This window comes from Nestor notabilis, unplaced genomic scaffold (genome assembly GCF_000696875.1).
Source record: "Nestor notabilis isolate BGI_N333 unplaced genomic scaffold, ASM69687v1 scaffold17155, whole genome shotgun sequence".
In the NCBI taxonomy this organism is placed as follows: Eukaryota; Metazoa; Chordata; class Aves; order Psittaciformes; family Psittacidae; genus Nestor; species Nestor notabilis.
Window position 1 is genome coordinate 78,178 of NW_009928202.1, and position 13,496 is coordinate 91,673.

General features: G+C 46.6%; 1 protein-coding gene across 1 annotated transcript in view; it reads left to right on the forward strand.

The window, feature by feature from the left end:
- PAK7 (p21 protein (Cdc42/Rac)-activated kinase 7) overlaps nucleotides 1–10,391 on the forward strand; it is a 42,433-nt gene extending 32,042 nt beyond the window's left edge. The window contains exons 5-9 of the mRNA XM_010014410.1: nucleotides 1,631–1,764; nucleotides 4,353–4,479; nucleotides 7,330–7,455; nucleotides 9,399–9,533; nucleotides 10,132–10,391. Of these exons, the coding sequence (XP_010012712.1) occupies nucleotides 1,631–1,764; nucleotides 4,353–4,479; nucleotides 7,330–7,455; nucleotides 9,399–9,533; nucleotides 10,132–10,287 (678 nt within the window). The 3' untranslated portion in view covers nucleotides 10,288–10,391. The remainder of the gene's footprint in view (nucleotides 1–1,630; nucleotides 1,765–4,352; nucleotides 4,480–7,329; nucleotides 7,456–9,398; nucleotides 9,534–10,131) is intronic.
- Nucleotides 10,392–13,496: the final 3,105 nt, after the last annotated feature.

Below are 13,496 nucleotides of genomic sequence, written 5' to 3' on the forward strand. Positions count from 1 at the left end.
GGTAAGTCTCACACACGTCTGTGCTGTATAAATACTACATAACCAGACCAGTTTCAAATGAGCTACATCTCCTCCTGGCTTTAAACCATGATGCAGTGGGAAGTCACAGGAAACAGCTAAGAAATCTGTCAGCAGGTCCACACAGCTTATCAGGTGCACAGACATAGCCTGGTGCCCTTTCCTCACCTTTTGCTGATACAGTTTATTCTTCCAAGATGGAAGATCCAGACTAACCAGACTATTCAAGAAGCCTGTGCACTGTATTCTGGCATATACATGCTTTTGTTTCCTTCCTCTGGAACCATTAGCAGTCCTTTTGCTTTCTTGATGGTTCCTAAGCAAAGAGCTGACAGTCCCTTTTTCATGGAACCATCTGTGCTAATTCCCACATCATCTTTCCTGGGTGGTTGCAGCCAGTTCAGAGCCCCCAGCAACTGCTTATGGAAGATTGTTTTCCCCATGTACATTATTTTAAATCACTGATTTTCAATGGCCATTTGTTCATCCAGTTTTTTGGTGCTGAGAGTTCCCTCTGCAACTCAATTTCTCCTTTTTTATTTCTTATTCCCTTAAGGAAGCTGATGGTGTGTGTTCTCTGCTCCCCTTTTGAGACCACTTGTGAATATACTGTTCAACACCAAAAACACTGCAGGTCTCCAGGGAAACCCCTTGTGAGAACTGACCTTTTGATTCTCTCATTCGTTTCCTGTGTTTTAACTATAAGAGGATCTTCCCTCAGCACAGGACAGGCTGGTTTCTTCAAAACCTTTAAAAACTTCACAATTTTTAATTAAAATATTGGTTTTTAACAAACTTCAGGCAGTTCTTCCCTCAATTCATGACTGTATTGGCTATTTTGGCTTGGCCTTGCCTCTGCTGGAAGACTGCACTGGATTGCCTTGAGGTAGCTCTAACCAAGCATCTCTTGAACGGTAACATCTTGAAGCAGGTCCTACATGCTGTGCAGGACCAAGCCGCTTCCCTGACATGCTCCAGTCACTCGTGTCATCTGAAACTTCTTTCCAGCAGTGCTGAAATTCATCTGTCTGTAATGAAGCCTTCCCTGCCTGGTGTTTTCTCTGCTGATCACCTTTCTGACACCCCTCAGTACATGTGGTCATGGTCACCACCTTAGCTGGGCTGCCTTTACTTGGTCCTAATTCTGTACAGTCCCTTTTAGATGTGGGATTTGAGTCATCTTATGACTATTTTACCAGCATTCTGTTAATATTCTGTGCCATGTACTGTTGGATACATTATGAAGACGACTTTGATGGGTTGAACAATTGATCAGGTAAAACATACCTGTTTTACTGAAAGCAACTGGCAATAAAAAAACAATGAAATCAATAGTCCTGTCCCTGCAGTCTGAAAAAAAACCAACCCAATTATCTACCACTTATACTGTAGCAACTAAAGATTCTTCCTCTTCCTAATGCATTTACAATGACTGTTACCTTTATGTAAATGTATTGATTTTGTTTATGCGTTGGCATAAGGATTAGGGAGGATGTGATTCACAGCAGCACCTTTACTAAGCACAAGGAGGAAAGTACAGTGGAAAATAAGGTCAGAAAAGTGTCAGATCATGCTTGTAGCAATTCACATACGTTCCCTTTCTTCCTCACAGGTTGTAATCATGAGAGATTACCATCATGAGAACGTGGTTGACATGTACAACAGTTACCTTGTTGGCGATGAGCTGTGGGTTGTGATGGAGTTTCTGGAGGGCGGCGCATTGACAGACATAGTGACTCACACGAGGTGGGTTGGGTAAAGCCCGCAGCAGGAGCCAGGCAGGAGGGATCCTGTGGTTTCCTTCATGGGTGCCTCCGGGCTGTGCCCTCCAGACCTCACCTCCTGAGGGAAGCTGGGTACCTCCTGGCTCTATATATGTGTTTTCATACATGTATTTATTGATTTTTTGTATACATACAAAATACATATATACAAACATAAAAATACACACGATCTACATGCTTGAAAAATATATGTACATAAATACACATCTGTATGTATGTGTATAGCTGTATATGCATATGTGTGTGTATTTAGAATCATAGAATCATAGAATGATTTGGGTTGCAAAGGACCTTAAGATCATCTAGTTCCAACACCCCTTCTTCCCCTAGACCAGGTTGCTCCAAGCCCCATCCAACCTCGTCTTGAACACTGCCAGGGATGGGGCATTCACAGCTTCCTTGGGCAGCCTGTGCCAGTGCCTCAGCACCCTCACAGTAAAGAACTTCTTCCTTATATCTAACCTGAACTTCCCCTGTTTAAGTTTAAACCCATCATCCCTTGTCCTATCACTACAGTCCCTGATGAATAGTCCCTCTTCAGCATCCTTGTAGGCCCCCTTCAGATAATGGAAGGCTGCTATGAGGTCTTCACACAGCCTTCTTAGAGCAGCCTTCTTCTTACATATATATTATACACATCCTGTGGCATGCTCACTTTACCAACATAAATAAGCCAGTGCAGGTGAATTCCTGTCAGTACCAGCATTTTTTAAATAGAAAGGAAAGAAATATCTGACAGGGCTTGTGGTAGATGGAGATTTCCTCACTCTTCAGGAGGTAATTTAGCAGCAACACAACTTTTATCCATTATTACTTCCTAAAATGGCAAAAAAAGATCTTCCTGTCCCCATTTGGTGATCTGTATTGTTGGTTTTGCTGTCGTAACTACATCAGTTCTAAGGGTGATTTCTCACCATACTCGTAACACATGTAACCACACTGTCAGAAATGTTAACTGCAACCCAAGCCTAAAACATCATGGGAGAAGTATTTTTCTATCAGAATATTTGTGCTTATGGTAGAGCTCATTCCCATATTTCAGTTAATAGCATCCCTTTAAAGAAGGTGATTTGCCAGCACAAAAGGTGTAGTGTCTGGAACCGTTCTTCCTCTTCTGAGTGGAGACATTAGATACTACAGCCCACTTTACATCTGCTCTTCACTCATCTTTTCCTGCTATGTAGGATAAAATGAGATGGGAAAGAGGAATTCTTTGTTTAATTTCTTCCTCTTGAATAAAAAAATTTCCATACCAAACCAAGTGGGAGAGTGTTGTGGTGAGAGAGAAGAAAAGCAAGGAATAGTACATTAGAAAACCTGTCTTCTCTCATCGTTTAGTGATGCCTTCAGATCCTACCAGAAGCAGAGTTGTAACACGGCGGTTTATTTTTTAGCCGATGTGCCAAAATAAATCACAATATTGCAAGTCATTTGTTAACTCCTGCTCCCTGAAACATTCAAAGCTCTATCTTAGATATTTGTGACAGGAGTTTAACCGCAAACAGATGTTCCCAGGACACCACTTCTTAAGAGCTGTCATCTCTTTTTTAACTCAAATACAGTCTTTCCTTAATCTTCTGGGGGTTTTTTAACATTGCATGACCTTCCCTCAAAGATTTTGCTAAAATACTGTAAATGGCACACAAAGTTACAGCAGAAATCTCCACGGGTGTTTTCCTGCTGGAGACATCCACCTGCACCAGCGGAGGTTTAAACTGGATATTAGGAACAGTTTCATCCCAAAGGGTGCTCAAGGCATTGGAACAGGCTGCCCAGGGCAGGGCTGGAGACACCGTCCCTGCAAGTGTTCACACCCCGTGTAGACGAGGCCTCAGTGCCAGGGTTAGTGGTGGCCTTGGCAGTGCTGGGGTAGAGGTTGGGCTTGATGATCTTAAACGTCTTTTCCAATCCATCTGATTCTGTGATTCTATGATCCAGAGCTGGGGCAGTGGTACTAGGGTGCACAACCCACCCCAGCCATCACCACTGTGCTGTGGCTGGCGGCTTCTTCCAGGGTGGCATTTTGCACTCATGCACAGAAACGAGGACTCTTGTTTATTCTTCTGCTGAAATACCCTGAATATTTTTATAGAAGGCATAAAAGCAAGGAAGTGCTCTTGAAGAGCTACACCCAGGGCCTGATGTTTTGCCTGCACAATTAAGAGTGTTTTTACTCATATTATTTCATGCCTGTTCCCATTCCAGTAGTGATTTGCCCTCCTTGGCAAGCAGTGAGTTTACTGAAAATAAGGCATTTCCATTATTTCCCTGTGGAAACAGGCTCACTGTAACAGGCTGCATCAGGCAGTATTCTGTGCTTTTCTAGTGCTGCAGGGAGACTTACCCACACCTTGTTGTGGAGTTGTTCCTCACCCCTCATCTTCCCTTTTTGGACAGAAACCAGACCAGAGGATCAGCCCACAGATCCATTGCCTAAAAGATCTCCTGTCTGGCTGTACACGGGTGTGAAGGGGCACTTGTGCCTCTTCACTCCCCCTTTCCCGCTGTCTTCTTTAACACTCAGCTTGTTTTTGCACTTTGCCATTTCAGGATGAACGAGGAGCAGATAGCCACGGTCTGCCTGTCTGTCCTGAGAGCCCTGTCCTACCTGCACAACCAAGGCGTCATCCACCGCGACATCAAAAGCGACTCCATCCTCCTCACAAGCGATGGGAGGGTGAGTGCCCAAAGTTTCCCCTGCCATCTCGTGGGGCTGGCATGAAAATAGTTGTGCACGTTCAGCCAGGCGTGTGAAACCAAGGGGTATGACCTGTGAGTAACTTCTTAGAGAGCCGAATCAGAAATACCCAGGCCTGGCCTGCCTGGTGATGGACACCCACACTGTGTGCAGAGTGCCTGTGAGGGATCAGAGCCATCAAAAGGCAGTGGCAGAAGAAACTACACCACATGGATGATAGTTGGGTGGCAGGAGACCTTCTTTTATGCTGCACCACTCCTCCTCTGATGCCTCTCTGAAGTATTTTCTGTTCACTGCATTTAGTGATCCTTCTATACATTTGCTCTGTTTTCCCAACCTAGTTAGGAGGCTAACATCAATCTATATGGATAGGAAATAAGCTGCATTGCTGCTGAAACACTCCCCTAATGGTGAGATTAGCTTTTACCATATACCACACTTAGAAGGTTCTTGGTAATACCTGTGCCATGCTTCCATTTCCTTGGATGGGATGCTGCTGTCAGCGAATTGGTTTTCCTTTGTGGTCTTAATGAGAGGGAAGAGAGGGAGACAAAATGCTGCATGTGACCTGCTCAGTAAGCAAAACAAAGTTTGCACACAAAAAAGATACAGTGCTTCAGCAGTGTTTGGTCCCAAAGAAATTATTTCCTTACAAACAGAAAGGTGGGTTTGGGCAGTGGTATTGCTTATTTAAGTATTTAAGTACACAAAACCTAAGGCACCTAAAACTTGGGGCACACAAAGGCTCGGGTGGAAGGAGGCAAATCACTCCTAAATAGGAGACCCTAATTTCTGCTGGAGTTAGGCACTACTTTGCATCTCACCTCATGGCCCCACTGGGATAATTTGGGTAGAAACTAGTGCACTCGTGGCCAGTGAGTTCCACAAGCAGGGCTTTCAGGGTTGCTCCGCTGGCCTTACACACATGTGTAAAGCAAGGTTTAGTGGGTTCATCTGAGCCCAAGAGCTCACAATCAGTCTGGAACCAAATCTACACCTTCTCCTTCAGCAGGTAAAGCTCTTGGCTTCCAGGCCTGGTCTGATTCCCTATCAAAGCCTTGTCTATAGAATTTGATTCCCACTTCACCAAGGGAGAGGGATTTTCTTCCTGCTAATCCTGTCGAGGGAAGAAAACTCCGTGTGTGTAGGAGTTGTTCAGTTGCGATTTCAATCCGTGTTGCTGAATTAGCATCTGATCTGCTCTCGGGATCTGCACACAGTGCCTCATTACCCTCATTACTCCAGTACTTATTATCTGCATTGCAGATTTCTTCATGGCTGTGTGGTGCAATTACCTTTTTTTAGAAAATCCTCTTCTTTTATGTACTCGAATGAGCAATAGATATGCAAAACCTCTTGTGCTGCTACAAAAGCAGATTAAGCTCTGCTTCCAAAATATGCATTATTTTTCCCATTCTTCATCCTATAAACTGAGAAATACGTTTAGCACGGAGAGCTTGGCTATTATTGGCTTTGTTTTAGAAATACCAACAATCATAATTCTGATAAAAATAATACCCTTAGCTGTATAAAAGTAATGTCTGTAGTGAATCTAAAAGTACAGAAGACAAACCCATGCTGATAATGAAGTGGTGGTCTACACAACACAGGGATTTATGCAACTTCCCACTTGTCCTGGGGCTACTTGGGCTCATGGCATATCCCCAGGCATCAATTACCTGGCTTATGGACCTGGGCAAGAGTCACTGTTGTATAGCTGGGGGTGCTGGGGCATAGGCTAATGGCCACGAAAACCCTTATGGAAGCTTCTAGGCCCCCAATAAATACTTGGGGTGAAAACCCACAACACTTCAGCCTTAAGGAACCAGCTGTTTCTGGAAGGGGGTGATGCCACCGGCACTCAGCTTGTTTGGGTTGGAGGAGGTTTCACCTTGGTGTTGTGCAGCGACAAGGAGGGGGAGGTGATAATTTTCCATACTTTTTGTTGTAAGAGAAAAAAAAGGCTGGCATAAAAGTGTGAGCAGGCACATGATGCAGCGGGAGCCGCTCTCTGGAGTGCTCCTGTATCCCATTATTGCTATTTCAGGTCACTGCCACAGCTACTCAAGGACAGAACCGTCTTTAATTCCCACGTTCCCAAGCAAAGGGAGCAGGTGCCCTTATCTCCTACAACCATTTTGGAAGAGTCTTGTACCCTTCCTTGCCCTCCCCAAGTTAGCTCCCCTGCTTCATACAGAAGACGGTTTCTTTTGTGGTAGTGCACAGTGTGAGGTCCTGGTCTTGAAAACACATTGGCAGGGACATTGCTTTCTGTGAGTGGTAGATCTTGCTCTCTGTCGTGAAGGAAAACGAGGTGAACACCACTTGTGTCATCTGTTCTCTGGCAAAGTCATGGATCATACATCTGATGCAAATAATGGGAGTGGTGTGTATCGCTTGAAATATGTACATTATTGTATATAGTGTACATACCTAGGCTACACAAATCAGATACATATATGTATGCAATAATAGATTCATTATGAAACACTGTGACTTCAGAATTTTTTGCTCTCCTTCTGTTTTTTAAATATTACAAGCCATTTATCACCTCTGCATCTTCTGCTGGTGGAGAGGCAATGAGCTACGACAGGTGATCTTAGCAACGAGCTCCCCTCTCACTTCTTTCCCTGGCCTTCGTCTGAATGAGCTGCATGTTTCCCTGGGCTCTGTTGCCATCTCCAGCCACACTTCCAGAGTCATGCTGCTGTCCTATCCCAGCGAAACCTGGCATCTCCCTCCCTGTCCCCCCAGCTGCAGCTGGAGATGGCTCTCAGAGGATTTACCTTGTTATTCAGAAGGGGCTTTTTCTCTTTCTTTACTTTGCAGATAAAATTGTCTGACTTTGGGTTCTGTGCCCAAGTGTCAAAGGAGGTCCCCAGGAGGAAGTCACTGGTCGGGACACCGTACTGGATGGCGCCGGAGGTGATATCCCGCCTGCCCTACGGCACTGAGGTGAGCACAGCACGGACCCAGAGTAGGCATTTTCCCTCCACATGGTGCCTTAGGCAACCCCACCGAGCGTGACAGAGCACTTCAAGTGCATTCATACAGCTATGCTCAACAGCAGCAATTATGTTTGCCCCAGAGTGCTACATCAGCCTCGTTTTAAAGTATTTCTTCAAGACCAAGTTGTTCAGTAACGACTCCATTTAGTGCACTAAACAATGTAGTGTCTTTACAGATCACAGCTTGGGGTGCTGGATTAAGGGAAACTGGCATCATTTTCACATCATCAAAGACCCTTTGATGATCTTTAGTATTAAGCTGGAGCTGCAGTTACAGGTGTTTACACCTGCATGTGCCAAACCAACAGGCAAATCACATGCCTGTACCACACAGGCAGGTCACATCACAGACCTGCAGGCAGAGATCCACTCTGCTTTCACCCAGCTGCAGCCTGAGAGCCCCTTCCTCTGGAGGGGTGCTAGCAAAGGCATGCATTTGGCTATAGGATCCCAAAGACAAGAGCCAGCTGGGTGGGTTGGATCGCCACCCTCTGTTGCAGCATTACATTGGCTCCTTCCTTGCAGTCGTTGCTCTCATTAGCTGGGAAGACAGAGGGGAGGAAAAGATCTGTGGGAACTGTTTTAAGTGCTGCAAAATGGTCTGACAAATGCGATTCACACATTTGTACTGGAGCCCTGCAGGTGAGAGCAGCGAGGTGGGCACCCGGCAGCTCCGCAGTGCCGAAACCGTCCCTTAGGAAGCTCTGAGTCACAGCACTCGTGCGCTGCCAGCCTGGGAAGAGCAATCCCCAATCCTGTGCTCAGCCGTGACAGTGACTCACGGCTCCCAGCCGGAGGCACGGCTGCGTTTGCCTCCTCTGCGTGGTGAGGGGAGTCATCTTCTGCTTGGTAGTGCCTGTAGTAACAGCTGCAGAGAGCAAACCTGCCAGACAAATACAGGGGTGTATTTACACACAGACACATGTACGTACACACGCACATGTATATGCACACACACACTTAGAGGGGGAAGTGAGCCAAGGCCTGAGACGGGAGACACTGCTTACCCAGGACGTGTGGTGGTGTAGGAGACGTTTCAGGGATGATAACAGCTATTATTAGCCCATTGATAGCACTGAAGGGATTAGGAAGTGGCTGAATATACGGCTACATTAAGTTTCCCACCAGAAGGGAAAGGAAAAGAAAATAAAAAGCGTATTTAAGCTGAAGGACTGTGTTGGCAAAAGAGCAAAAGCTGCATGAACTGGCCTTGGCGCTGTTTGGGCTGGCAAATGACAGAAACTACAGTCATCAGAGGATTGGGATTCTGGAGCGGGACCAAAATAAAGGAAAAGATGTGGAGGTTTTCTTAAGCTGGAGCTGAATCCATCTTAAAAATCCCTTTCCAAAGCGATTACACATGGACTTACCTGTGCTGCCTGGAACCCGGGTGTATGAAGTACTTGCACTTGCCTTGGGGTCTCAAATCCTTTCATCTTTAGGGTGCAGGGGACACAGCGTCGCTGATTTCACAGCAGCTGAACCATTCTTTGCTCACCCACTAGCTGCACCTTTCTGCAGAGCCACCCTGGGATACATACTCAGTGGGTGCAAAGCAGTGCAGCTGGGATGCAGCGCAGGAAGGTGCAGCCAGCCTCTCAAATGAGCGTACCTTAGCAGTTCTTCCAGTGGCCATCACCTAAATCAGCTGCATATTCAGGTTCCTAATTTATTTCTTCAGTTCATTTACTGCTCAGAAGAGAAAAACTGGTGTGAGCTGGTTTAAAAAGGCAAGATTTATGGTGATGGTTCACCAGGCTGTTGGCTTAGACTGGACACAGCAGGTAGGACAGCATGAGCCAGCTCAGAGGGTTGCATGACCCCTAGTGTGGAGCCTGTACCCCCTCTCTGCACTACCAGTGGTGTTCAGGGACTGATGGTGTGTTGCAGGTGGATATCTGGTCCCTGGGCATCATGGTGATAGAGATGATAGATGGTGAACCTCCCTACTTCAACGAGCCGCCGCTGCAGGCCATGCGCCGGATCCGGGACAACTTACCGCCGCGGGTGAAGGACATGCACAAGGTCAGACTTCCCATAGGTGACAAGGCTTAGTAAAACCACAGCTACACGCTGCATGCCCATTGCATCTGTAAGGCACCACCTTGAGCAGTGGGTCCTACATCGGACTCACTCATGTGGAAGATGATGCAGGACAAAAGCCATCAACAAATCGTGGCCTTCTGTGCCCAGCCCTGGCTTTGGTTTTGCAGTGAGGGACAGTGAAGGGAGCTGGGCAGAGCCTCATGCTCCCAGCACTTCCCACCCTGCCCAAGGAGCAGAGCAAGTCGGGACATCAGCCTTACTGCAGATGGGTTGGTGCATCCATGCCCAGTGCCAGAGCCTTTGGGTACCTCCCATTCTGGGTGTGCTGCTAAAATCAGACCTGAGCCCTTCAGTGAGTGTTAAAGCTTTTCTCACGCAAAGCTGTGCAGCGTGTCCTGGTCTGCACCCCACTGATGCCCCAGTACCACATTAACAGCACATAGAAGACGCTTGGTCCTTCAGCTCAGTCCATCTGTTCCCATAGAAAATTTCAGGGTGTCCCTTGTCTTCCCACAAGACCCAGCATAGGCTGGGCACGGGTGTCTTTGCCCACCCTAACTCCAGTGCGATGTTGCAGGTCTCCTCGGTCCTCCGGGGCTTCTTGGACTCGATGCTGGTGCGGGAGCCCTCGCAAAGAGCCACAGCACAGGAACTGTTGAGACACCCCTTTCTCAAACTGGCTGGGCCCCCTTCCTGCATCGTGCCCCTCATGAGGCAGCACCGGCATCGCTGAAGCAGCGACTTTCCGGGAGGAACTCGGTGTCTGGATATCGGCCGCGCAGGAATTCCAGCCGGCAGGAACTGCGGGCAGGGACCAGCGAAACCTTGTGGAGGAAAACCTGCCCCAAAGAACCAACGTGGTGTATAAACCCCAGGAGATGCTCCCCAGGGCTGCGAGGGACCGGGGTGGCCACGCTCCGCCGCGCATCGCTCCCCAGCGCTGTTGTCTTCTCAGCCATCCAGGTTGAAGGCACCAAACAAGGTTGGAAAGGTAATTGGTTGGGGATAGCACAACCAGAGCGAAACACCTGAGTTTTATTGCAGGCTACGGCACTTCTGTTTCAGAAGAACACTTTTCTGACACACAAAAAAGCACTTTTTCTCTCGGTCATGGCAGCGCAATGTATTTTGCAATGAATTTGTAACTTTCTGTACAGTACGTTTTGATAATTTGCAGTACTTTGTCACGTACCGTTGTGTTAGTTGAAGTAATAAGTGTAACTTAGCAAGAATTTGACAAGTTTCCTACTTTTATAACCCTTTTGAAAACAGGAACAAAGAAATCCCAAATCCCACCTTGAGGTAGTTGGAAGGTTTTGCAGAGTCTCCACTGGGGTGAGGCGAGCGCTCATCCCACCGTCGAGGAGCCGGTGGTCACTGATGCTTGTGGGAGCACTGGTTGGATGGCTTTGGGCACTACCAGTGCTGCTGCTGCATAGGAGCCATTGTTGGGGTCTCCCTCCCCGTTTTCCAGTGGTGGGAGCCCACACAACCGATGGACCTTTGCTCCAGGGTGATGTCCTGGCGCCGTGGTGGTCCCTTCATTATACACCACCGCAAAGCCAGTTTTGGTATCACATACTCTCCGTTACTTCTGTCACACTCTGGAAGTGGGGAGGGATGGCAGGAGCCCACCCTCCATCCTCCAGAGCTCCGACAGCCCCTTGTGATGCGTGACGAGACGTTTGCCATATAGAAGAAGTCGTGCTGCTGTCTAGACCTTTTTGAATGTTGATGCAACAGTTGACTACTGCGGTACAATTTTGTGTTCTTTGTTGGATGACTTTGCATGTTAACTGTTAGGCCTAAATAGATTTGCCTTTAAAATTTTTAGAAGTGCTTCATAATTATTTCAATGATAAATGAATTTTATTTATTAATGATTAGTTCTTTTTAATTATGTAGAATACAAAAGCCATGTTTTGCAAGGGTTTTGGTTTTTTTTTTTCCTTACTGACCTCATTTTGCAGTATCATTAAGAACCACGAAGCCAATTTTGTGGGAACGCAGCTAGTTTCTTTCTTATTATGGAATTTCATAGTGAATAAATTAATTGTTATTTATTGTAGTAAATTATAACCAAACAGCTGAACCCGGCAGGAGCTGGTTCTTAAAGACAAAAGAGTTGCCAATAGTTAAGAAGCTCCTTTAGTACTGCCCTTAAAAAGGTGAAGAGTATTTGAGGGGAGAGAAATGATTACGAATAAAAAGAGGAGAGGGGATGAATATGAGCTGGAACGTGGAACCAGTGTTCATATATCTGTGTCTTACTCCTCGCTGCTTCCTCTTCTTAACCCTGTTTGCACATTGTAAGAAGACACTAAAGAAACCGTGTTTGGCTCCTGCTGCCCCGCGCCCGGCACCCACCACGAAGCAGCACCCACCAGGCACCCACCACGCTCCGGGTGCTTCTGTTTTGTAGTCTTGACAACTCAGGAAAACAGGCTGCACCAGGAAAGGCAACGACATGCTGACCTAGAGCCACTGCGTCAACTTTTTTAACCATCTTTGAATAAAAAAGGGGTTGGTGGGGGGGTTTCTTCGATATTCAGCACATTTTAGGCTGTGCAAGTGAAGAATTTTCTGCAACTTTCTTATCATTAGATACTTTACAGAGTGTTCATTGAGTTTACTGAAAGTTTTGTCGATTTCAAAGGGGTTTTTTTGTGAACGCCAACAACTGGTGAGACAAATGCACATGCAAGTTCAATAAATTAATTAATAAATGCTTTCTTTTTCAGTGTGGTTTTTCCCCCCAAGCCTCATTTCTTCTTTCTCAGTTGTTTGACTCAGTCACACAGTGTTGGACCAGGTAAATAAAAAGAAACCAAGAGGGTTTGTGTACGTATGTGTGACACACACACACACACACACACATATACACACGTATCTATATAGTGATTTATAGTGTTGTCCCAGTGATGTTTAAGTGTCAGTGGTCATGTCTGCGTTGAAAGGCTCAGTCCTGGTCCCTTGGTGCTCATCACAGCCACATCCTCACTTCTGGGTGGGGAGTTGCTGGGAAAGTCCAGCCCAGTGTTGGTCGCCAGGGCTGAGCTCCAGAACCCTGAGGGGTTGGGGTTGGGAAAGCCCCTGGATCCAAAATAGAGCCTGTGCCCATCCGCCAGCCCCGGGAAGCTGATGGTCAGGAGTCAGGGGCTGTCTGGGTGCAAGAATATGGGTTTGTTTGTGCTTCATAATTGTGTGTATGAGCTTAAGATGTTTGAGAGTGAAATGATGCCACCCAGCTACAGTTTTCCAAATTAAGAAGGCAGAAATAAGACCTTGAAACTCAGTAATTTTTTCTCCTGGTTGGCGGCACACTCACTGTATATAGAATCAGAGAATGGTTTGGGTTGGAAGGGACCTTCAGGTCATCTAGTTCCAACCCCTTGTAGCAATAGGGCAAGGGGTGATGGGTTCAGACTGAAAGAGGGGAAGTTCAGGTTAGATCTAAGGCAGAAGTTCTTTACTGTGAGGGTGCTGAGTCCCTGGAACAGGCTGCCCAAAGAAGTGGTGAATGCTCCATCCCTGGCAGTGTTCAAGGCCAGGTTGGACAGAGCCTTGGGTGACATGGTCTAGTGTGAGGTGTCCCTGCCCATGGCAGGGGGTTGGAACTGGATGATGTTAAGGTCCTTTCCAACCCAAACCATTCTGTGATTCTATAAAAGAGAAGCAGCAATTTCAGCCCAAGATAACATGCTGCAGCCCTTCAAGAGCCCCGAACCACACACACAGACATACACATGCTCTTACATTAATGTACTACTTCTCCTCTACACGTTAAAAAAACATCCTTTCATGGCTCAACACGATGCCAGCACTTGAAAAACAGCCCAAAATTCCATTGTGGTCAGTCATATAGCACAGACAACTTAAAGATGTAACTAATACACCTGTACAGCTCTGCACGTGACATACTCCAGACAGACCAAACCTGCT